This window comes from Haliotis rubra, unplaced genomic scaffold (assembly GCF_003918875.1).
Source record: "Haliotis rubra isolate DU_JTF1 unplaced genomic scaffold, ASM391887v1 Scf88, whole genome shotgun sequence".
NCBI classification, from domain to species: Eukaryota; Metazoa; Mollusca; class Gastropoda; order Lepetellida; family Haliotidae; genus Haliotis; species Haliotis rubra.
The window spans coordinates 555,254-580,981 of NW_025767612.1; the positions used below are offsets into that span (position 1 = coordinate 555,254).

The 25,728-nt window shown below is 39.7% G+C and overlaps 1 protein-coding gene across 12 annotated transcripts in view; it reads left to right on the forward strand.

Moving 5' to 3' along the window:
- Nucleotides 1-25,728, forward strand: part of LOC124263368 (protein phosphatase 1 regulatory subunit 12A-like) — a 121,519-nt gene that overhangs the window by 84,215 nt on the left and 11,576 nt on the right. For 10 of the 12 annotated variants that reach the window (XR_006894825.1, XM_046697971.1, XM_046697972.1 and 7 more), the window contains 4 exons: nt 9,982-10,026; nt 21,226-21,366; nt 23,847-23,998; nt 25,401-25,451. Coding sequence is in view for 11 of the 12 variants with exons in the window: in XM_046697971.1 (XP_046553927.1) it covers nt 9,982-10,026; nt 21,226-21,366; nt 23,847-23,998; nt 25,401-25,451 (389 nt within the window). In the remaining variant the exon portion in view is untranslated. The remainder of the gene's footprint in view (nt 1-9,981; nt 10,027-21,225; nt 21,367-23,846; nt 23,999-25,400; nt 25,452-25,728) is intronic. The other 2 variants (XM_046697974.1, XM_046697982.1) reach the window with 2 other exon arrangements.

Below are 25,728 nucleotides of genomic sequence, written 5' to 3' on the forward strand. Positions count from 1 at the left end.
TACTGAAGTATGGGAGTTGCGATCACCTTAGCACTACGATTGCTTTGTGAAAAGGGGCCCAGACATGTAGTGGGAAGGACTGGACAGGTGGGGCACTATGGATGGTCATGGATAAGGTGACCACAGCTACATAAAACCAGATGCCTGTGGGGAGAGGACTGGACAGGTGGGGCACTATGGACGGTCATGGATAAGGTGATCACAGCTACATAGAACCAGATGTCTGTGGAGAGAGGACTGGACAGGTGGGCACTATGGACGGTCATGGATAAGGTGACCACAGCTACATAGAACCAGATGCCTGTGGGGAGAGGACTGGACAGGTGGGGCACTATGGACGGTCATGGATAAGGTGATCACAGCTACATAGAACCAGATGTCTGTGGGGAGAGGACTGGACAGGTGGGCACTATGGACGGTCATGGATAAGGTGACCACAGCTACATAGAAACAGATGCCTTTGGGGAGAGGACTGGACAGGTGGGGCACTATGGACGGTCATGGATAAGGTGACCACAGCTACATAGAACCAGATGCCTGTGGGGAGAGGACTGGACAGGTGGGGCACTATGGACGGTCATGGATAAAGTGACCACAGCTACATAGAACCAGATGCCTTTGGGGAGAGGACTGGACAGGTGGGGCACTATGGACGGTCATGGATAAAGTGACCACAGCTACATAGAACCAGATGCCTGTGGGGAGAGGACTGGACAGGTGGGGCACTATGGACGGTCATGGATAAGGTGACCACAGCTACATAGAACCAGATGTCTGTGGGGAGAGGACTGGACAGGTGGGGCACTATGGACGGTCATGGATAAGGTGACCACAGCTACAAAGAACCTGATGCCTGTGGGGAGAGGACTGGACAGGTGGGGCACTATGGACGGTCATGGATAAGTCGACGACAGCTACATAGAACCAGATGCCTGTGGGGAGAGGACTGGACAGGTGGGGCACTATGGACGGTCATGGATAAAGTGACCACAGCTACATAGAACCAGATGCCTTTGGGGAGAGGACTGGACAGGTGGGGCACTATGGACCGTCATGGATAAGGTGACCACAGCTACATAGAACCAGATGCCTGTGGAGAGAGGACTGGACAGGTGGGGCACTATGGACGGTCATGGATAAGGTGACCACAGCTACATAGAACCAGATGCCTGTGGAGAGAGGACTGGACAGGTGGGGCACTATGGACCGTCATGGATAAGGTGACCACAGCTACATAGAACCAGATGCCTGTGGAGAGAGGACTGGACAGGTGGGGCACTATGGACGGTCATGGATAAGGTGACCACAGCTACATAGAACCAGATGCCTGTGGAGAGAGGACTGGACAGGTGGGGCACTATGGACGGTCATGGATAAGGTGACCACAGCTACATAGAACCAGATGCCTGTGGGGAGAGGACTGGACAGGGGGGTGTAGGGCTCTTAAGATTAAACAGGATGGTCAGGGTTGAAGTGACCACAGATGTACAAAGCCAGATGCCCAGGATGGGGGACTTGGGGGGGGGGGGGGAGTGCAGGGCACCAGTGGTAGCAGCACAGGGGCTATTTCTGTACGGGATGCACTGAGGGTAATAGAACACTGCCAAACAGACAGGTGTTCAGGGCTCAAGGGCTTTAATATTGGGGTGGCAAATGTTGAGGAATGCTGAAGTTCAGCTTGGCAGTATCACTCGGCAAGACATCCAGGGCATATCATGTATCTGGAGAATGCTACATACATACTTCATAAACAAATGGTACAGGTGTCACATTTCAAATTAAAGTCAGATTTAGATCACACTACTTTGCTTTTTTAAAATGTATTCTAATTCAACTTAGTATGTAACACGAGTTCTGATTGGTCAATGCTATAAATAATCAGCATATACGGTCGCAATTTGAAAACCTATTCACCAAAACCTTTGAATGTATTCCTACACAATTGGGGTAACGCTGTTTTTCAGGGCATTGTCATTTGCAGAAGCCCTTTTTTAAGTATAAACTGTAAAGAAAGTAAACTGTTTACTTAAAAAGAAGGGGAAGACTTTAAAATAAGTATTGTAGATAACCACCCACAGGTGGAAGAAGAATAGGAAATGCATAGGTAATAAACTTGTCATATGTACACAGGGATAGAAATACTTTTTTTTCTAAGTGTGCCTTAGGGCACCAGGCAAATATTTTAGGTGTGCCTTTCAGAAATCAAGTGTGCCCACATGTTTTAAGAATCAATGAATGTAGCAAGGATGATGATCTTTTGAAATTTATTGTCAGAAAACAACAAATGTACCGTTAACCAGTTTTCGGTTATCACTGATATGTCTTCTGCATAAGATAGCTTTCTTATGTTACATTTCTTCTGCTTTCCCATCACCTTTAATAGCTAAGAATCGTGTGAAAGGTTCACTTTTTTCAATATGTCTAACATACACAATTTACTCTTCACTAACCGAACTATCAGTACTCACAACACTCTCAATGGAAAAACAACCAGATTTCTTTACATCATCCATCATAATTCCAGTGATTTCCTGGGCATAAAAGTCAATAAATGTTTTTGCTTGTTTGTCATTTGCTTAAGTGCTTTGTTTGGGGATTAAATGACTACAGGTGTGCTATGTCTCTAAAAATTAGGCGTGCCATAAGGGCACCAAGAACATTTTTTATCTGTGCCATTTCGATATTTACCGTGCCATGGCGCGCTAATACATAGGGTATTTCGAACCTTGGTACAGTTTACAGTGTAAGAGAAACATTGCTGTTTTAGGGCCTTGACAGGAGATGTCAGACATTCTTTGCATTTTATCAATGAAATTGTTGAAATATACATTTTATTTTTGAAAAAGGGGATAACATTTACACATGGGGCTAGTGGATGTGGAATTGATTTAAGTGATATTGGATGCATAGCTGGGTAAATAGGTCATCATAACAGATAATGTTCAGGTTCTATTTGATTGATTGAGTGTTAAGTTGTCTTTATCTCTCATTAGAAAGTTTCGAGCTGGATATGTTTCAACTGTGACAGAGAGCTGTACCTAATGTAACAAGGTACATTCTTTCCCTATCTCTTTATCTGGGATTCCAGCCTCTCATTTAACATACAAATCATACTTGACATCAGCCTTCCAGACTGTCTACTTGTGTATTGTAAATCACATTTGTCTATTCACGTAGCTGTAATATAACCTTCGAAAAATGTTTTGTCATGATAAAGATTACAAGGTATATGTCATGTACGCTACTCTTCTAGGGATACCGACGTTTACATGACACAAACACAAGCATGGAACTAAACTATATATCATGTAGATAAACTGAAGATGGAGCTAGTCACTTTCATGGCTGTATCAAATCTGTGACATTTTCCAGCGATACCATGTGATGTCGAAAATTTAGAAGTATATTATATCTCCATTTGAAGTTAATTTTCAAAAGATGACTAAAGTAATCTGATTTTTTTACGCTTAGTCATGGATTCATGATAAAACAGCTCTGACGTGTCTCGATAATTAATAGGTTCTGACTTCCCAGTTTTAAATCATCTGTGACTAGTCACAGGGCTCAGTAACCATCCTGATATATACTTCCCATCAAAAGTTTAGACTCACTTGTGTAAGTGGAGCCACTTACTTCAGGCAACTGTTCTAAACTATATTTTGCAAAATATTCCATGCTGTTGAAAGGTACTGTTTACACATGAACTGATGTATTGTAAAACAAATTCATCGCGTTGAGAAGATTATTGTCATGAGTTCAATAAGTGATAAAAATCAGTGAAAATTAACAAAACTTTACACCAAAACGCAGCTGTTCACATGCACGATATTTGCACATGCTTTTCAGCAATGATGTTCATGCAGTTCATCTGCATGAGGATTGCAGTTTGTTCCCCCAAGTTAGTGGAGAAATCAATCTTTGATGTAACCATATGTATGTAATTTCTTTGAGAGGCATTTTAGAAGTTGTGAAGATGAAGGAAAACTGATTTGTATGGATAGTCAACTTCTTTATTGCAATGAGTGCGACGTTTCGGTGTAGGTACTAACACCGTTATCAAGCAAGTGATACAACAACTGAAGCAAGGAGAATATATACATAGCTGTATAGTGAGTATATACAATTAACAAGGTTGATGTACATTGGATATTTGATAAGTGATTACAGCAGAGGAGGTTGATGTACAGAGTGATTGATTGTGATTAGAGTTGAGTTTATACAATTGATGAGTTGACGTACAATAGTTGTGATTACAAGCACAAAGGAGGGAGCATGGAAGCCAGATGGACAAAGGAGGTAGGGAAGGATTACTGGTGGTGGTCTTTGATTAGGTGGTGATAGGCTGACGAGATGAAATAACCTTGATCTCGATTCATGTGTATGTACATAAGATATAGTGAGTTTTTAAGTGAGTCTAAACTTTTGATGGGAAGTATATTATCACATGTCCCCATCAACCCCCAATCCCCCATATGAGACTGAGTCCCAGTTTTGCCTTCATTATTTCTTTGTTATACCTAGGCTCATTGCTTCAGCTAGAGTGTTACATAACCTGCTCTCCTCCCACTTGGACCAGGATATAACAGAAACACTGTCAAATGGCTGAAACCAAACTCTTTCACCAAGTCGTACCTTGTCAGATAAAATATGTTCAAGAATCAGAATTGTTCTTACCAGACGTAACAGACTATTGCGACAAGCACATAAACAATGAACTAGTCAGAAGTCACTGACTTCATGTACAATATGTAAAGTGAGTGCTTAACCCTTGACATAGGACTGTTTCAGCATGACATAGGCTTTGTGTTTGGCATATTTGTACAGCTAATCCTTGTAGGAACTGTTATGGGTAAACAGTTGGTGTAACATCATAATCACCTCAGCTTACAAATGAGGCAAGCGTGGGATTGTTAATCCTCGATTTTAGTGAGACGTAATGTTTAAGACTAATGCCCACTTGACATGAAGCAGACATCTAGGGAAACATGTCAGGATAAAAGAAAAATGATTATGGGTCTTCAGTTACATTGTTTTGTGAGCTCAGATCTTCATAACTGTTAGTATGGTCGCCCGAACAACAGTGTATGTTGAGTAGGGTCTCTGTACATGTGAGATATGGATGTCATGTTGTAGGTGTGCTGTACTTGATTAGCTTTGAGCTGCCGATAGTGTGTGTGTAATGCGTGTGACCAATCCATGTGTGGGAGTCAGCTTGTGTTGTAACATGCTGCAGTTGTGTCCTGTTCCCAGGGTTGTTGAGTAATAAATATACAGGCCAATGTGGGAAAGTGAACATGACTCTTATCGTTTCTGGTAATATATATTTTGTACTGAAGTGTTGTTGCTGTGTGACACTGTATAAACTAACATATGGTCCCTGTAAAGCAGTTCTGTATGAGGTTAACTGACAATAATTACAATAAGGAGCTACAAGTTTCATTTCCTAGATCTGAAGAGAGGATGAGAATGTATAGTATAGTCCGTCTTTCAACCGCATTATTTTCCCTACTGTCTTGCCCAGTGTTCACGAATGGTGTTTCAAAGTAACAGGACATTGGGTCCTGTAAGTTTCAGATGTCTGTCTGACCCATTGAAAATTCACAGGACCCGGAGAATAAAAATTTAACACAGATTTCAGATTTAACAGTTCTTATTATTGGCATTGAAATTATTGATAAACGTAAAATTTATAAACAGCAAACAAGTGTCACTTGTCACATATAACAACCTCAATCAAAGTCATTGTGAAATATACAGTCAGTCACTGGGGCTGGGGTTGTAGACTTCCATCGGACCGTTGGCGAATCTGCCGGATTTGTCCGAGGGTCAGACTCTATTCGTGAACACTGCTAGCCCTGTTTGCATTGATAAAGTCTTACATGAAGTCTAGACTTCCAGGTTCTGAATCTCCCATCTCACTGGGGCTCCTTTTCAAATTAAACAGGATTATTTGTTGCTATCAAAACTATATATATTCAGAGACTAAGCGTTAGTCTATGGACAGTTTACTGGGGTCCGTAAGAGAGACTAAGTCCAGGCCTGCTTATAGGATTACAGTTTCAGTGTCAAGTTACTGGGAAGAGGAGGATCTCTCATCCAGGCTGTTTATATGCATACCCTTTACCCCTGCTTGTATAGGACAACTGTTTGGGGATTGGGTAGTTATGACTATAACAGGTATTGGCTGCTATGGGAATTGGATGGCTTTGCGACTATTTATGGAATTGAAAGGGCTTTGTGACTTTTTGGGATAGGGTGGTTTTGTGACTTTTATGGGGATTGGGGTGCTATGTGACTATTTTGGGGACTGGGTGATCAAAAGGTAATTTTCTACCCCCCTATCATTAAATCACATGGATCACTCAAACTGCAGTCAGGTTATGGAACTGCACTGTGTCGAACCAAGCTCACTTATTCCAGGATGGTTCCTGCAGTTTCCAATAGAAAGTGAAGGAGGACCTCTTGGGGAACAAATGGCTGGAATCTACTATGTTATATCCATGTTGATGATTGAAGTAAATCATTCCTGCTCCCTACAAAAATTATATACAAGATTCTAAATTTAGTTATAAGTAAATAATTTTGTTGAGCATGTTCAAGGAAATGTTTTGTCAGCATTGTTTGTATAATTGTGGGTTCTGCAAGCAATACTGCACATGATATTGTCCAGATACCAACACAAGAGGTTAACAGTGTATGTTTATGCAGAAAATATGTTGCACCATTTTAAATCTGCCACAGCAGGTGTTCCAATTCAACGATTTTCCTAGTTAGAACAAGCACTTGACTACCCCAGCTTGAGATAATGTCAGTCAGCAGTATGGCCAGGTATTGTACATGTTATAATTCAGGTGGGGCTCGCCAGTTGTAGTGTATGTAAACCCTTGACTTGAAGCAAACACGGAACATACAGATGAGCTCACTACCCTCAGACACTGATGCTGTGGAGGAGGGAGAGATGGAGAGGAGAAGGGGAAGGGGGAGTGTCTCAAAACATTTTCTGCAAGATAAATTTCAACATGTAAGCATTTTGACCTTGATGTCACTCATAATATCGAACACTGGCTTGTCTGGTCAGGACTCGATTGTTCATAGTCCACAGTGTTATAGCTGACAAGTTAAGCATCAAACACTCCAGTGATATTCACCTGTTTTTGTTCACTGTCCAGCCCTCCTTTCTGCTGTTACTGATAAGTAGATAATGTCTGATATGAAGCTTTAGTCTCTCATAACATGAGGGTTGCATAATGGAAAAAATGTTGTCTCACTTGCCAGCTGTTTGTGATGGGCTGTTTCCTGAGGTATATGTTGTCAGGATTGTGTTTGATATGACATGTGTAACACATCTCCATCCTATAGTGTGTAGCAGTAGTGGGAGGGGAAATGCCAGTCGGCTCACTCAAAACGTCATCTACTGGAGGGAGAACATGTGTGTCTTATAAAGTGGAAGGTTACATTGTTAATAATAAATATATATTACATTGAATGTTCAACAGGTATTTTGCAGGTAAATTTCAGTTAAATAATACTTATGTAAATCTCACATGTCTATTTTATTTGGTGTCAAGATAAGTGTCCTGATTACATTTCATATTTCTTCTGTTAAATAATATATTTCATGTGCGTCTCATTCTTAAAATATTACAATGTCTTGTATGGAATGTTCAGGAATGTGATTGACTGTGCCACTTGTAATGCATTATTCTGAAAATAACTGAAGCAATTTGCTGAATCTATTCGTCCCACCACGAGAGTTAATGTATTGCCAAACCCACCTGTTCAGAGACTAAACATTTGTCACGGATCACCGATGTCAACTTGGGTTTAAGTCAAATAGATTCCTGTACATACATGATAGGAAACAGATCGGTATTGTGTGGACTCAATTTGATTGATCTGCTCCATACTGGGAGTAATGAAAGTGATCTCTTGCTGGTGAAAGGATAGGCCACACCAACCGTGGATCCGTTGTTGACATTTTGATAGACCTGCTTCTACCCTTGTTGACATTTTGATAGACTCGATTCTACCCTTCGAAATAAAGCTGCCAACATCAAGCAAATCATGTTCTCATGTTTACTAAGTATTCTGTACAAATTATTTGTAAATGTGAAAGTTGTGACTGAAGTGTAATAGCTGATGAGTGTTATAATGGGGTGATTGTTTTTACCTATGGTGGTATAATGAGGAAGATTAGGTTAAGCTGTAGACTTGTAAGCTTCTATGGCTCCTGCCACTCATAACTCAAGTGTAGAGTTCACCAAACATTATTTATCAGAACATACATAAGGTTGCTTGATTGGGTTTCAAACAGCAATTTCCTTCAAGTGCTTGCCCCATGTCAGATGTATTTGACCTTGTTACTGGCTTGACCCAGCAGACATATTGAACATAGGTAGAGGAAGATAAAGGAAAGGCACATGTCTGCTTCCAATATCTCCCCTCGGCTGCCTGCTCTGTTTGGTTCAGCTAAGGCTGCAGCGTATCAATTATCTGGGCCTGTCCACTTTTGTGGGGGTGTAGGGTGGCCTCCTAGCCAGGAAGAAGATATTTATAGTGGGATTTTCTGTCTACCCTGTGTACTGACGTGGAAAGATAATCTGTGATCAGTTGAGCTGTACAGATTGGATTTCAGTCACATTTCTTGGTCAGAGCTGGAGTTAGCAATTGAGAAAGGGTTGAGTGTACAAGTTCTCATATACCTCTGAATGGTAGTGGGATAGCCGCAAAGTTTCCCTTTGCTGAGAGTTTTGATGATGACTTCTGGAGGTTGCCATTCTGTGTTCCCCCCACTGGTTTCCCTTTCATCAGTGTAGGTTGGTGCTATCTGTCGGATTCCCTCCCTCTGATGTTCTGCCACACTGTCTCAGTGACGTCTGCTAGCTGTAGTAGCCATTACCAGCAGCCATAACTGACTTTTCATGTCTGCTCTCTCAGACCGGGGTACTCCAAATTTCTAAACTTCAACACTTCTGTCAGAGAAGATTTCTCACCATGTTGATGAGGAACTGTGGATTACTGCCAGTGTTCAAGGTTATGGGTATCTGCCACACATCGGCTAGAATTGTGTTTCCAAACAGGAGTTACTCACTTCAATTCCTTGTTTTCGAAGTTTTCCTCACTTTGGTGAAACTTTCCCAGCAGCACCATGTCGTATGGATCCTACCGGTATGGCCTGGGTGGACTGCCCAGCAGCAGTTTGAGTGGATTGTCCAATTTCTCAAGTACACCTTTCACCCCTAGTTACTCATCCACCTCCTCACCTGGCTATTCCAGTGGACTCTATGGAGGTTCCTATGGGAGCTCCTACAGCAGTCCCTTTAGCTCCGGACTTGGATCTAGTTCAGGTTTGTTGTCAGGCCTTGGGTCCAGTTCAGCTCTTGGGTCCAGTTCAGCTCTCGGATCCAGTTCAGCTCTCGGATCCAGTTCAGGACTTGGTTCAGGATACAGTTCACGCTCAGGATCAACAAGTTCCTTGCCTGGATTAGCAGGGGCCACAAGTTATAGCTCAGGGGTGGGCTCAGCTGGGGTCAGTGGACTACATGTGTATAATGTGAATTTGTTGTTATGTCCATTGATTACATTTCATCTATAAGCATGTGTGACAGATGTTAGTGCTATGCTTTGTTGTCAGTCAGAATGTTGGTATGTTGACATGTAAGTATATAATTGCTATTATATTATCATTCATACATCATTCACGACAGTACTGCATGTGAATACTACATTCATTGTGTAAGTAACCTCCCCTTACAACTGAGTAGTACGGATTAAAATATTCATTCAGAATCAGTGTAAATATAGGATTGAGTAGCATGTTTGTGCTGAGCAAATATAGGTGTAGTGATGAAAAACACTCATATGTTTATTTCAGTTACATTTCCCGCTGATAGAAATCACAACCTTTAATATTGAGCGCCAGATATGGGCTCTAGTTACAAGAAGTGCATGATGTTATTTGTAAACAACTGTTTGTTACAGTATGGTGTACATGGTCTGCTAGATCCATCCAGATATCTACATTCGGTATGGGCTTATCAATAATCAGTTTTAAGAGTGGTTAACATTGTATGTTGTGCCCACCACACCCCTCCTCTCTGACAACTGCCCCGCCCTCTGACCTCCTCCAGCATAACACTATTGCATGGGAGAATATGAGCTTTATATCCAAGCCTGAGTGATATAACTGCCACTTCATGTGGAAGTGCTGATAACAGCAAGCTAATTCCACACTTCAGTATTCATGCCTCCCACTCCTATTGACAGAACTTCAAACAAGACCTCAACGACAATTTAAATACAATTTATTTATCTGTGATCAAATTTTAACTGCATGTGACTTAAATACAAACTTTATAACATGGATCATAAAAGTAAAAGTTTCACATTAAATATGCTGTACTTTTTAGTGTCTTTTGGGGGCTATGGAATAAATCCATTTATCTTTAAGTTTACCTCTTTTCGGTTGCAGTCAAGTTTGACTGTTTGAAAGGGATGTTGATGTTTGTTTACATTGATACCATGGTACAGCAATATGAACACACAGTTATAGAACATACTACTTTGATGTCTCTGTTCCTGTTCAAAGGTATATGTGACTGCAAAAAAAAGTATGACTACAAAGAGACAAGGACAAATGATAAAAACAACACTGTTGGATTCTAGGTCAGCTGGCCTTCTCCAGTGAACCTTGTGTAGTGCCCCATGCTGTAATTAAATGTAACCTTTGATATTGATACTGGGAACATGATTAGCCTTTGGATACAGTTGAGTGTGGATGCTTTGAATGTTATATGAGATGTCAGGCCACACTTCATATTGCATGGTAATTATGAATTATGAAGACATTTTAACCTTTTATAGATAACAACTTCGTTATTGTGTGTCATTATGTTGCTTCAATACTATTTGCCCCTCCTCAGGTAAATACGATGTGGTAAAGTTGTTGCCTGTATAATGTTTCATGTGAACCAGTCTCTAAATGCCAATCAATTACTACATATACACTGGTCCTTTATTCTAAACACTTGGATAATGTGTTCCTGTACATAGAGATGAATCAGTTAAATTCAACAAGCCTTAAGTGATTTGCTAAAATCTAACATTATCCTGATAATCCAGCGTCAGCTTTGCTTTGCCAGAATATGCCTCTGCATATGTGCATCATTTTCAGTAGAGTTCAGTGTTATATGGACTATTATGGGCTGAATATCATGACCAGACAGAAATTATGGCTTTGAATTGGTGGGTAATTGTCAGTCCCCATCAAATCAGGTTGCAAGTATATCATAAACATGCTAACGTTTTTACACTGTTGTCATTTGTTGAGGACAAAGGCTTCTTAGATCTGATGTAGATTAGACTACTGTAAGTGTCATTTGTATGTATTTCATGTCAGTCAGTATGGCAGTTTGTACACATTTCTGTATGGGTTTATACACATTGTCAAATTAGGATGTCCTGCCAATTAACCTCGACCACTGATTCAACTTCGCCTTTGTCCTATACTGGTTGTTAGCGGCAATACCATAGATCGGTGGTCAGGCTCAATGTACAGGTTGACAGCATTGAACCCTGACATGTCCATCAGTCTGAGACTGTGACAAGGAGAGATATCTATTTGGAAATCCATATGACCATGAGAAGAATAATGAGTTGGTCTCTTGTCAGATGAGCTAAATATTTTGCAGAACTATTCTATTTTGATCCTCATTCATTTTGTAATATTGAGTATGTTATAAAGGAATTATTGAAATATTTCATATTGGCAGATTGATGAATAATTTATCTGTTATCATTATTTATGGGGAGACAAAATATGCGAAATGTTTGAGATTCCACAGTAAATGTCAGTGGACTTGCTGAACATTGTAGTCCCATATGTAAGGAGCACTTGAAAGTCATTAAATTCCTACATACACCAACAGCTGATGTTGAGATCCATGTACAGATAGAAGGAAGGCTCATCTCAAACCCGTGTCCAGCAATTAGGCATTAACCAGTCTATTTTCTCAGATCTGTTGAAAAAAATTGACTATTAACTTATATTCTTGGAAATATTAACATAGTAATGCTTTGTGAAAGAACTCACCAGGGCTTAAAATTAAGGAAAGGTTTTAGTCAGATATTATTCATGAAGAACTGGTGTTAACTCGTGTAAACTACCTCTATCACTGTCAGGTAGGTGGTGTCCCTGTAGGTCATTTGTGATAATTAGAGAAAAAACAAAACATGTCTTTCTTACCCTGATCTACCAGCCTGATTGTGCTTTTTGTAGCTTCTGGCCGAAGTCTGTTAACTATGAATTTGGTCTCCTAAGGCCAAAACAGTAAATATCTGTTTCTTGTTTTGTGACTGACCTTAATCTGTATCTCTTGAGGGGTGTAGGGGTAGCGTCCGCTCGTCACGCTGAAGATCAGGGTTTTGATTCCCCACTTGGGTACAGTGTGTGAAGTGGGCGGTGGGGTAGCCTTGTGGTTAAATCGTTCGCTCGTCACACCGAAGGCCCGGGTTCGATTCCCACAATGGGTACAATGCGTGAAGCCCATTTCTGGTGTTCCCAACCGTGATGTTGCTGGAATATTGCTAAAAGCGGCGTAAAACCAAACTCAGTCAGTCAGTCAAAGCAGGGTTAAACCAACCTCACTGGTCCACTCATTCCTCTTTACAAATAAATAACATTAAATGTCAAACCCATTTATTTTGATGAGCTGAAATATAAAAACACAAATATTGGGAATAGGGGAAGTGTATATGTCAATGTAATGAGTTTATTGTTCTGAGGAGATGGACAGGTACAAGATAGGCTAATGGAGTATGCATTTTGGGGGCACACACTGATCTGTACAGAAAGCCTAGAATTATATTTGAAGTAATATCATAATTTGTTTGTTCTTCAATGCTACACTCAGCAATATTGTGGCTATATGGCAGTAATATCATAATAATTGATAGAGAGACCCACAAGATTGAACAACTAGCATTCCAGTTACAGCATGGAATAATTGATAGAGAGCCCCACAAGATTGAACAACTAGCATTCCAGTTACAGCATGATATTCTCTTGCCGGTTTTAAGCTGTAAGTTACATGAGGAAGAAGGACATGTTTGTTACAGGTGCTTCACTATCGACTGGTGGGAGATAGCAATTTAGATGTTCGCCATGGTGGCATATTTGGGGTTTACAAGTAAACAATGAGAAAATGAAATATTTCTAACCTAGACATATCTGTGAGTATTTGTTTCAGAAAATGTAGATGATGCACATTAAGATGATGTGTTTTCTGTATCAAGTTTCTTTTGTTGTTATGAAAGTAAAACATTACATCCATGATGTCATGAAGCTGTTTAATGCATCTGAAATTATTTTACGTTTGATGTAAAGGAAAGCTTCATAAAACCTTGTAAAGATTGCAGTAGATTGATTAATTGAGAGTTGTGGGGAGTGGATTAATTGAGAGTTGTGGGGAGTGTAAAAAGTATTCAGCAAAATCTTTGTGCTCACTAACAGTTTCAACTGCTTTTCATTTCAAGTTAGCTGAAGTTAACATTTGCATGTAAATCTTATGTAGAAACTGATTTCTTTCACATTTATTTGCACAGTTCTTTTTATAGAAATTGAAGTTCTTTTTGGTTTGAAAGAGAACATTTTGGAAACAATATCTGGGTCAAGGTGTACTTGGTGCCTGACTCGTTATTTCACAGTTACCATGGAAACAACACAAAAAGCTCTGTTCATACAGTGCAACATTGTTAGCTCTGGGAGTGTGGACCAAAGCATATCTTTACCACTGATGAAATAAAGAATCTCTCATAAATGGAATATGTCTGCAGTATTTGCATACTAGTGCTTATTTGAGTAGTGTTTGTGCTGGTGTTATAGGTTATGAAAATGAGTGGGAACATATATAGTGTTGTTATTGAAGATGTAGCTATTTTAAAACACCATGTGGTTTAAGGTTGATTAACCCCTCCCCTTCCCCCATGTGCTGTGCATGTTAATAAAATTGTTATGCTGAGCTGTGTCCTAACCACAAATTTAGTGTTGAGGCCACAGATGGTTCGGTCATTACCACAACTCTCACTGATAAACTCTCTTGAGGTTAAAAGGGTTCAGCTCCTTTGAAAAAACAACATGGTAACTCTGTATGTGCATCTGAAGGGAGAAAATTTGACTGGATATTTATGGAATCTTTCCTGTACTGTGTGGTATTGTGGGCAATGTTTGTGATAATGGGGAAGTGGAAGAGGAACTGGAGTAGGTTTTGCGTGAAATTCTGATATGACTGACAAGTTATTTTTAGCAGTTCAGCTGAGAGAAGAATGTGTGGTTGTCTAATTTGGAAGTGATGTTTCTCTGTTGGTGCTAAGAATATTGCTGTTTCCAGTTCCTCCCCTTGTTTGATCCTAGACTGTACTAAAATGTTGCTCTTTTCTTACTGTGAAGTTTGAGGTGACCTCATGCTTGGCAATTTGGTTTTCAGGAACACTTTCATTACTTTGGGTTTTCCTCCTACGTTAAGTTGACATGCTGTGATGTAACTGGAATATTGTTCAGAGCAAAGTTAAACTTAACTTGAGTGTATACAAATAACACTGATTATGAATCATGATGTCTTTTGTTAATCACCCTCCTCATCAACTCCATCCTTTCAATGTGATTTAAATTAACAGAAAAATAATATATAAACTATAATAGTAATCGTAATATTCCGCTTATATGGCACTCATATCCAGGCACATTGCCTGCTCACGGCGCTACTATCCCCCGTCATAGGACACTATCATATTCCGATACTTTTTCAACTCCTTAGTGAGCATACAGCCATGCTGCCTGTTAGGCACAATGAACTAAACACTCACATTGCCAGCACATCCTCATGGGTATATAAAGAGATATATTGGAATATAAACATAAATGTTTTAAGATAAGAATTGATTCATTTTGAATCGGCGGTATGAACCAGAATTCTCAACTGTTAGAGGTAAGACACAATATGAACACTGACTGAAGTCATTTGCTCCCACTCCAAGCCGATGCCTAGAGAGAGATGAAGTAAAAGGTTACTCTCAGTTGTAATCAGACTGAATATGAATCAAAAATGAAATACCATGCTGGGCTGCCAAATTTAACATTTTGGGGAAAACAAATGCATTAATTTTCATACTGTACATTAAAATGTATTCAGCTGCATTGAGGTAAGTTTACGACCTTTATTCCCATTTGGACATGGTTATCAGCCAATACCAACACACTCCGTATTGTGATTTACACTGCTGAATGTCCTCATCCTCTTCATAGACAAGGAGCGGTGGGGGTAGTCTAGTGGTTAAGGCGTTCGCTTGTCACGCTGAAGACCTGAGTTCGATTCCCCACATGGGCACAATGTGTGAAGCCCATTTCTGGTGTCCCCTGCCTTGATATAACTGGAATATTGCTAAAAGCAGCGTAAACTATATTCACTCACTCATTCACTCTTCATAGACAGGTGAAAAATGTCTTAACAAGCATTCAGTTGAAGGACCAGGTTTTTGTCTACGGTGACATTACCCATGTGGTGCGCTGCCAGACTTCAAGCCCTTGATGAGATTTGCTATTTAGAGGAATGGATGGCTTTACCTATCTCAGCCTGCAAACCACTGGCTTTTTCGTGTTGCCAGAAGCGTGATAGCAGACGTATTTATAGAATAAGGCTTGTTATTATTTCAGTGTACACCTTTCAGTGCACTTGTAAGCAAACTTAAAGAGGGGTCCATTATGTTGTCACGGCCACCCACTGATGAATTAGGATAACGTCTGTTGCTGCTCAGACTGTCTTGTACATTCTGGTGCTGTGGTGCTGGCCGCCTTGTTAATTGTACAGTGGTTAATTCAAGGTCAAGGTTTCCGATTGTGTCTCCTTAGAGTGGCATTTCAGAAGCTGGGAAGTACAATACTGACAAATGTATGGATAACAACTTCTTATAGTGCAGCAGTTCGGTACAGGTTCTTGTAACATTGCCTAGGAGGAATATTTCTGCAAGACAATGGTACAAGAATCTGTACCGAAATGCCACACTCATAACATAAGAAGATGTTATCCATAAATTTGTCAGTATTCCTGTTATATGTGTTTTGTAGCTGAATGTGACACGGGTTTTTTTATAAATGCAGTTATCCAAAACCTGTTTTTGTTCCATGTCTGACATTTTCTTTCCACTATCCAACAATGGTGTGTATCAAGTTTGTTTGTGTCATGTCTTTGAAATTTTGTTTTGCTACAAATATATTCTTGCTTGTGTCCCAGTATTGACACCCTACTTGGGTCTAGGACTGTCTCCATGCACTCTCTCTGTACTGAAACATGACTACTACACCAGAATACGCCATGAGACCATCATACATATCAATAAACTCGTTGATGTAAGAGGCAGCATGTGGGCCTAATGTGTAAAGTGCAGTTTCATATCCCCAGAAGTGTGGCCTATTATTAAAGTTAGGGGTGGACATTGCAGAGAATATTCATATTGCGATATATTGCGATGAACGAAAGCATGTATTACGATATGCATTGCAATATCTTGCATGAAGTATTTTTAAACAAAAAACTATTTATAATCGAGTTACTGCTTGATTTATAGAGCAAAAACACAACAAAATCACTATGCTTGATAAGTTTTAATAACAAATTTTAATCATGATAAAATAAAAATGTGAATAATATTTGGCACGAACAAAACAAGGAAATATCCGAAGATTTACGAGTGTTACGACGTTTTCCGAATGCATGTCAAAATACCGGTTTTCGATCAGCGTATCGCAATACATATCGTTTTCATGTCTGAACCGGTTATATTGCGCAGCCCTAATTAAAGTACAGTTTCTCTGACCTGGAAGTGGGGCCTAATGTGTAAAGTGCAGTTTCATATCCATAGAAGTGTGGCCTATTATTAAAGGACAGTTTCTCTGACCTGGAAGTAACCCATGGTTGTTGTAAGAGGTGACTAATGGGATCAGGTACCCCATTGCGCAGATCGATGCTCATGCTGTTGATCACTGGATTGTCTTGTCCAGACTCGATTATTTACAGACTTCTGCCTTATAGCTGGAATATTGCAGAGTGTGGCGTAAAACTAAACATACAGAAGTATGGCCTGTCATTAAAGTACAGTTTCTCTGACCTGGAAGTATGGCCTAATGTTTAAGTGCAGTTTCACTGTTATGTCTAGAAGCAGATGCTCCATTGAGGGAAATATGATTGGCATGTTGACAATAACCCAAGTGCACTTCCCAGTTTGTTTTAGTATATCCTCATGCGGTGAAAATGGACATGTGTTTGATTGTAGGATTTCTTAAAACTTAAAAATACTTCATTGCCTTCTTGTCACCTTACAAATATTTCTGAGGTGCTGAGCTAGACAATTTTTCCAAGAATTGACTCGTTACCTAACATGGGTACAATCGGTAAAGCCAATTTTGGGTGAGTCCTCTCAGATGTGGCTGGAATATTGCTTGCACGGATTAAAACGCTTTTAAGGCATGGACTAAAACTTATTGAGTGTAGCCTATTACAACGATGTATTGGGTATATAAAGATATTGGCAATGTCAGTAGGTCATGCATGAGAAGTTAGAAGTTAACCTGTTGCAACAATAACTTGAAAATTCATATGCATGGTCAGTCATATTTTTTCAGATCATTTTATGATTATATACCATGCCATATTTTTACTTGTTGTATTTGTATTGTTGGTATAGGATATTTGTTGTATGTTGTATCAATACAACTATGAAAGGTGTCAGGAGTACTGTTCAGGGCAGTGATTACATTTATTTACTCTTTGGCTAGGTCTTTTTGTTTACAAAATGATAACAAAAGGAGAAAGTCCATCATCTAATCTAGCATTTCAATGGCAAGCAAATACTCCAATAGATTTACTTATTTCCTGTAATTTTTCTGTATATATTTCCATGGAATGTTCTGTCAGAGAAATTATGGCATATCCAATTCTTGTCCATATATATGTTGACAGTGATGTGTTGGTCCAGATGTTGCCCACATGTTGAGACAGGGATGACTAGTGTTGCACCATGTAAGGCCCACTAGTGAGACTGGTAAATTATTCAAGTGGAATGCCAGAATTTATAGTCAAAATGGCAGTGCTGAAAGCTTGGAGTGTGTGCTCTTGTGCTATCTCCTTGCATTGCATCTGCAGTGTTACACAGAACCAATGGTACAGCCAGTGATAAGGTGTATCATGGACTGGTCTCAGACAGGCTTGTAGGTGTATTGCAGTATGTTGTATTTGTTTCATAACTTGGCATCAGCTTGTCAGTACTGTGGTTGCATTACTCATGACTGAGGAATTTGGAAGCCTGGTAATGGAGATGTTCTTGGCAGTACCATCGTGTTTGATTTCACTGATTTTGAAAACTGTTAGCTCAATGCCTGGTAACCTGTGTAAGACACACAGGTGGAAATAAGTCTGTCTGGGTTGGATTGATCTTCCTGTATTGGTTTCTACAGTGCTTAATGTTGGTGTAGGTTTGGTCAGGTTTGATCAATTTTGCCAGTAGGTTTGATCAGTTTTGTCTGCATAAGTTTGATCTGTCTTGTCTATTTGGGTTTCATTAATCATTAGTATGTATGGTTTAAATAATCTTGTCCGTACTGGTTTAGTCAATCTTATCTGTATTGGTTTGATCAATCTTGTCTGTATGGGTTTAGTCAATCTTGTCTGTATGGGTTTGATAGTAAACAAAAAGCCTACAAGAATGATATTCAAGGGATATTTCAAGTGAAAGGCTGCCCATTTGTGATGAATGCCACAGGCTTGACAGGATATGTTAACACCTGGTACCATTGATAGTGTTTCACAAACACATGCTCATGATACCGGAATCTAATCTGGTTGGCAAAGAATTTTTGTGTATGTGGAATTTTTTTGGGTGCATTAATTTAAAAATATTTTGATCACTCAAGTCATGAGAATCAGATATTTACTGAAAAATCATGTTGTGAAATATCAGCTGGAAAAGGAACCCCATGTTTGTGTATCTAAACTTGAGGAATGAGCTTCATGTTAAACCCTGTGAAGGTTAGAAGTTCAAGAAATATATTGTGCTTGTAAATTGTGAATATTCCATCAAGCACTCTGATTGAGATCTGGAACCCCATGTAATTTTATGTCTGTGGAGGATAAGTAAATGTATAGCCTCACACCTAACCTTGTCACGCAATGTTAGCCAGGTTTTAAAGAGGTAATATAATACATGGTCATGTCCTGTCCTTGTATTGAATACTAGGTGTCTCCTAAATTGTTCACCACTCAGCTGTGTAGAACATAACACTTAGAGAGGTAGACCTACTTCTATACCTGGGCAAACCCTAACACACTGATCACACTTAGGTTCATGACATCAACAGGGCATGGACGGATCATTACAACCGCCGTGTGTCACAAACAATAACGAAGACTGTCAGGCTTTTCAATTATATCATGCTCAGTGTCACTTTAAATATGTCAGGGGCATGATAAAAAATGTGAGAATTTGTTGGTGCGAAGCCAAGACACCATGTGATTCAGGGAATGACATGGCTGGTGATAAGGGTTTGACAGGACAGTCAATCTGTTTGTAGGGTCGAAGGGATCTCTCTTGGCCATGGGACATCAATACAACTGTGGAAGTTCAAATATGGTACACAGACCATGAAACACAAGTCTTCATGTCCCAAACAACTGTACAATACTGTAGAAAGTCTAAATTTCTACTCGAAAACGAGGAGATATTAGGTATCTTTATTTTATGTATTAAAACACTTAACCAAATCACGAATACTTCAAGGTTGCTTAAAAAACAATATCTTTTTAGATATAGGTTCTATGAATGGATTTATGAAAAATATTTATTTGTTAAGTATTTCAAGGGGCAGTGGCGTAGCCTAGTGGGTAAAGCATTGGCTTATCACACTCAAGACCCGAGTTCGATTCCCCACATGGGTACAATGTGTGAAGCCCATTTCTGGTCCCCCGCTGTGATATTACTGGAATATTGCTAAAAAAAAGCGTGAAACTAAACTCACACTCACTCACTCACTCACTCACATTAAGTATTTCAAGGATTAAACCAAACTTTGACATGTCAGTGTCTTGCTACAAGCTCTCTGCTGTCACATGAAGCTTTCATATTACTGAAACCTGCTCAGGTTTTGGTAAACAAACTTTGTTGGTCACTATTTACATTGTCCCTTTGTATTGCCTGTACTTTGGGTGCAGTAAACAAGATAATACTTACAATAATGGATTGATTTTGTATGGTACACAGGGTAAGTACTGGCCCAGGAGGTAAATAGATTTGTCAGACATATTTATCCTTTGTGCCAGGGGTAAGGTCAGAGAAAGATGAGGTTTTATTTATGATGGGGGTAAATTGGTGATACTTTAGTGCAGGAAGTTGATAGTCTAGTTTGTAGCAATTATGGTATTCCTCCCATAGTGGGAGCTGATGGAACATTCATGGGGAGGTCATGTAAGGGATAATGTTGAACAACAACAGATACCATTTTTTTCTAAGGTCTGACATTACAACAATGGAATGTTTGAGGATTTTTCAAAGGAATCATCTTATTCTATCATTTTATTTAATCCAGCCATGTGATATATCCATCTTAATTTGTAATTACATCTTCTTCACTGTCTGCCATCCATAATCAGTTGTGCAAGTAATAGTATCTTGCTGCCTCAGCCTCTTGTGCATGTGCAAGGCAGGAAGCTTCAGTTCTGTCTTTACTGGAATAAGTCATGTTATCACAAATCCTTAAATTGCATGTTATCATCGCAAATCCCGGATAATGTTATTTTCTCTCCAGTGCTGTTGGCTGCTATAATCATTCAACACTAATAGGCATCAGTCCTTTTAAGGATGACAACTTTCATCATTGGTCAACTTGTTTCCGACCACTGCTTACCCCTTAGTGTAAATTACATTCAATACATTTACCTTAAATCACTAGTTCCAGTGGTGATAGTAAGTTTCCAAATTCAGTCAAACCTACTGGTCTAAAACACTGCCTTATTCACTATGACAATTTTAATGGATATAAGACTTACACATCTTCTTATGCTAGCATTATAATGAAGTGGAAGTCAAAACTGAGGTTCCACAAAGTAGTGTTAGATCAGCATCAGTGTTATGCTGTGATGATGCAAAGATGGTGTGTAATGTTGACTGTTGTTTGTGTTGCAGACACTAGGATCCCGGTATGGTTCATCTCGCTACAGTTCCTCCACGGACATGACCCCCACGGATCGGTACAGGGACAGGCCCAGCTCCTACTCCGAGTACTCCCGGTCAACGCCTTCAGCTTTAGACAGCGATTACAAGAAGGTATGCTTGTTAACAGCTAGGGGGTAGCCTAACAGTTACAGTGTTTTGATTCAGATTCCTGTTCCTTGGATGGGGATGATGTTTGAAGCATTTCTTAGGTGATTTCTTTTCTTCCCCTCTTCCCTGGCTTCTTCAACCCCAACCTTCAAGTCCCACTATTGTCTGGTGTGCTGTCTTTCTCTCTATTCTTGAGTATGTAGGCCATTATTAACTGTAGTACAGTTATTTCATACAGCCAACAAACGGCTTTTACGTAGCTCATTCACGTAAAATAAGTATATAGCTAGATTTTGTAGCACAATGGAATTGTCTACAGACATCAAAGCATTGAATTTATACAAAGATGGACAATGATAAAATCAACCAGTTTAAGGCTATTTTGGTGATGTAAGCAAAGCCTGGCATTCACTACTTTTCCTATGGATACCTTAGATTTTAAAAATATACACACACATATCACTTTTGTTGCAAGAAATGGCTGGTGATTTAATGTCATGATGTCATCAGTTGAACTGTGACCTTAGGAAGGAATTTCCAAGTGATGTGGCACGTCTGTTTAGTGCTCAGGGAGTATCTGGTCCCGTTGTGACATGACATTTAGACCCAGGCAACAGGTCAGGAACAGAGATACGCCACCTAGTGGTCTGGTGTAGGTGCTGTGGCTTTCACAAGAGTTGTCTCCCTTTTGGTAATTCAAACACTTTGACAGACTAAGATGTAATGTTTTATTGATTATGTTTTAATAGGAAACATTCTTTAGTAAAGGCCTTGCATGATGTGTCAACACTGCTGAGATATGTGATAGGGTTTCTACAGGATTGATTTTTACCATGTACTGAAAGAACCTGTCATGTTGTGCCAGAGTAAGTTCAAATAAGTTGTCAGATGGATTAGAATAAGTTCAGGACTCCAGATAATTTTTCAACATCAGGAGTACGTACTCCTTATTTTTTCAATATAGGAGTACTGGAAAACCTTAAGAGTACTGAATGGAATTTAATGGAATATCAGTAATCTTGTGTTTCGTTTCATCTATGCACCACAACATTGCTACTCTTGTGTAAACAGGTCTATAAACAATAAAACAAAGAAAATTCAGAAAATACGTCTGTAAATGACTCTAAGACCATACACTGTTGCCGTGGTGCGTATCTGCTAACGTTTTCTAAATTATTTCCTACCGCATTCGTACAAACGCCGATACGGCCCTTATCTGGAGCCTTGAAGTTGTTATATAAATGGGATATAATGTCATATCACAGTGGATTACCAGTTTTATTCATTCACGTCACATTGGGTTATGATAACTAGTTCTGCAGTATCACAGTGGAGCATCATAGCCTGTTTCATGAAAGTCGATTATGATAACCTGTCCTTTTATGCCACACTGCATATATAACTTGTAGGGCACGGAAGACCCAATCTTCAGTTAGGTGTGCAGAGTTGTTTCCCTTTGGCAGGCTACAAGCCTTTGATTGTGGTACACTGTGATTATGTTCCCAAATTTGTTGGCTTCATACCTCAGCCTGAGGTTTTCAATAAAAGGGTAGACATCTGACATCTGCATCACTTCTGGCTTTCCTCCCCATCAAGCTGTCTCCCCATGATATTACTTAAATTCTCATCAAACCTCTCTCAACCCGTGAAGGTCCGGGTTAGAATGAGCCTTCAGTAACCTATGCTTGTCGTAAGAGGCGACTAACGGGATCGGGTGGTCAGGCTCGCTGACTTGGTTGACACATGTCATCGGTTCCCAATTGCGCAGATCGATGCTCATGCTGTTGCTCACTTGATTGTCTGGTCCAGACTCGATTATTTACAGACCGCCGCCATATAGCTGGAATATTGCTGAGTGCGGCGTAAAACTAAACTCACTCACTCACTGATCAAACCTCACTCATTCGCTGTTTTATCCTGTCAAATAATATCACAGTGGATTATGTTAACATGACATTTTATGCCACAGTGGGTTATAATATGCTGTTATGTAACTTTATACCACAGTTGGTTACAGTATTATGTTAATCAATTGCATATTCATGGGTAGTTTTCACTGCAGTCAACATCATCAGGTTATGAGAATCATTGTCACCATCCATGAGAAAAGACAAGGCAAGGGTGTTTTCATACCGCCCTTGGTAAAAATTGCTTTGACAGTAAATATGAATCAAGAACTTTATATATGACTAAAACAATACTTTTTTCGAACAATAGGTCATTACAGGTTAGATTTTAGTGTTTTAAAGATACTGAATTAAGGTCCAGTATCTGTTGCCCTCTTTGTGGATTGTCTTTATGTTTGGCATCATGGTTGCTGATCTTGCTACAGCAATCATGTTCACCAGATAGTCATCACTGGCATCTGTCTTGCCATTGGATAGAGGTGAAATGAGTGCAGTCCCGAAATCTTTGTCTCAACAGGCTTTTCTGATTGCTTGTGTACTTCCAACTCTTTTCTAATGATCAGTTTTCCTTTTCAGCTGTATGAAGATGAAAAGTCTGAGAATGAGAGGTTACGGAGAGAGCTAGAACAGACGAAGCGAGAGCTTCGGGATGCAAAGACAGAGTTGGACAAAATGATGAGAAAACACACTGACGCTGCACGCGCACAGCTGAGACCAACGACAAGAGGGTAACACCACTATCCGAGTCCACTCTCGACTGCGATCAAGTAACATATCACTAACACCAATCTTGCATGAGGGGTGGCCTAGTAGCTGAGACATAGCCTATAGAGTATGCTTAGAGCAGGCCCACATGCTGAAGCAGGTCTAGAGCAGGGCTCACCCAGCTCAAGCCAACAAAAATGATCAATAATTGTGGAAGTAAAGAGATTGCACTTATCATTATGTTCTTCCCATTTTGAGCTCAACTGGTTAAACTGGGGAATCATTTGACCCTGGAAGACACTTTTGGCCTATTAAAATGGTATTGTGAACAGGTGTTACCAAGTTGTCAAATTGTATAGCTGTGTTAAAAGGCTATATTTGGTGGATGTTGGTTGTAAGCAAACCGCACAGTTTGGTTGTGAAGGTATTGGTTTGGTTGTGTTTCCTATCCTCACTAACCCATTCACATGTTTGTACCCTGTGAAATACAGAAATGATGGGAGTTTCTGTATTTCCCCCCGTCTCACACATACAGCAGCTTAATTATGCAATTAATGCCTACTTCAGAGTTTGTTTCATATTTCCTATACATGTTGCATCAGCAACCGTGGAGCAAATCACAACATCTACTCATGTATACTTCTGTATCAGGACTTGGAAAAAGGATAAGATTTATTAAGTGTTGCTATTTCTTAAAGGATCATAGTTGATCTCATTAATATTTTTATATAAACAGTAAGCATTGGATAACTACAGTTGTCATATGATGTGAAGGAAATATTTGTTGATATCAATGTTTACTATTACGATTATAATGTTAGGGAACTAGATCTGCATGTTGTGTGGAAGTCTTCCCTCTGTAATACTCAAGTGTGCAGTTTCCCAGACTCCAATGCTATATAAACCCAGTTTATAAACTTTATCAATGACCCTGTGATTAATCTGTCCCACGAAAGGCAAGTCCTCATGCTGTACCTATTCTTCAGCACCCATGCTTGTCGTAAAAGGCAACTAACAGGATTGGGTGGTCAGGCTCGCTGACTTGGTTGACACGTCATCATATCCCTATTGCAAAGATCGATGCTCATGCTGCTGATCACTGGATTGTCTGGTCAAGACTTGATTATAGCTGGAATATTGCTGAGTGCGGCGTTAACCAACCAACCAACCATCCTTGTCAGACCAGTACTGGTCTGATTGGTTCTTCCTTGACAGGGTGCTGTGATGTGGATGAAATATTGCTGACTTTGGTATAAAACAACATTCACTCACTGTGTTTTAATCATATATGTCACTGCCATCCCTCATTGTTATGTGACTTGTGTTTTCGGAGTGCCTGTATTAGAAGCCAACAACAGCATGTTATTGATACTCTATGTGTGTCTATTGTTCATATATCAAGTGAATTTTCTGATTGACTTTCAGGAAAAGAGAGCATTGGAGAGAAAAGTGTCAGAGTTGGAGGAAGAACTCAAGGTGAGTATTGTTTGGCAGGACTTGTGTAGGATGAGATGTAGCTAGCTATTAGTTCTGTATCATACTTCTAAATATATAAACATTCTGGAAATATCTCTCAAGCTTCTAGTCTGGCTTAAAGGTGAGGGTTGTTGGCAGTTTCAGGCAAGTTTGTCTGTCACAGAATAACCTGATGTGTACATTATGTCCTTGATACAGTAGGGATACATTCAAGGTAGCACACACTAGGAACTGGAGGCAGGACAAAATGGGACAGTGAGGAATTCATGCCCTTTCT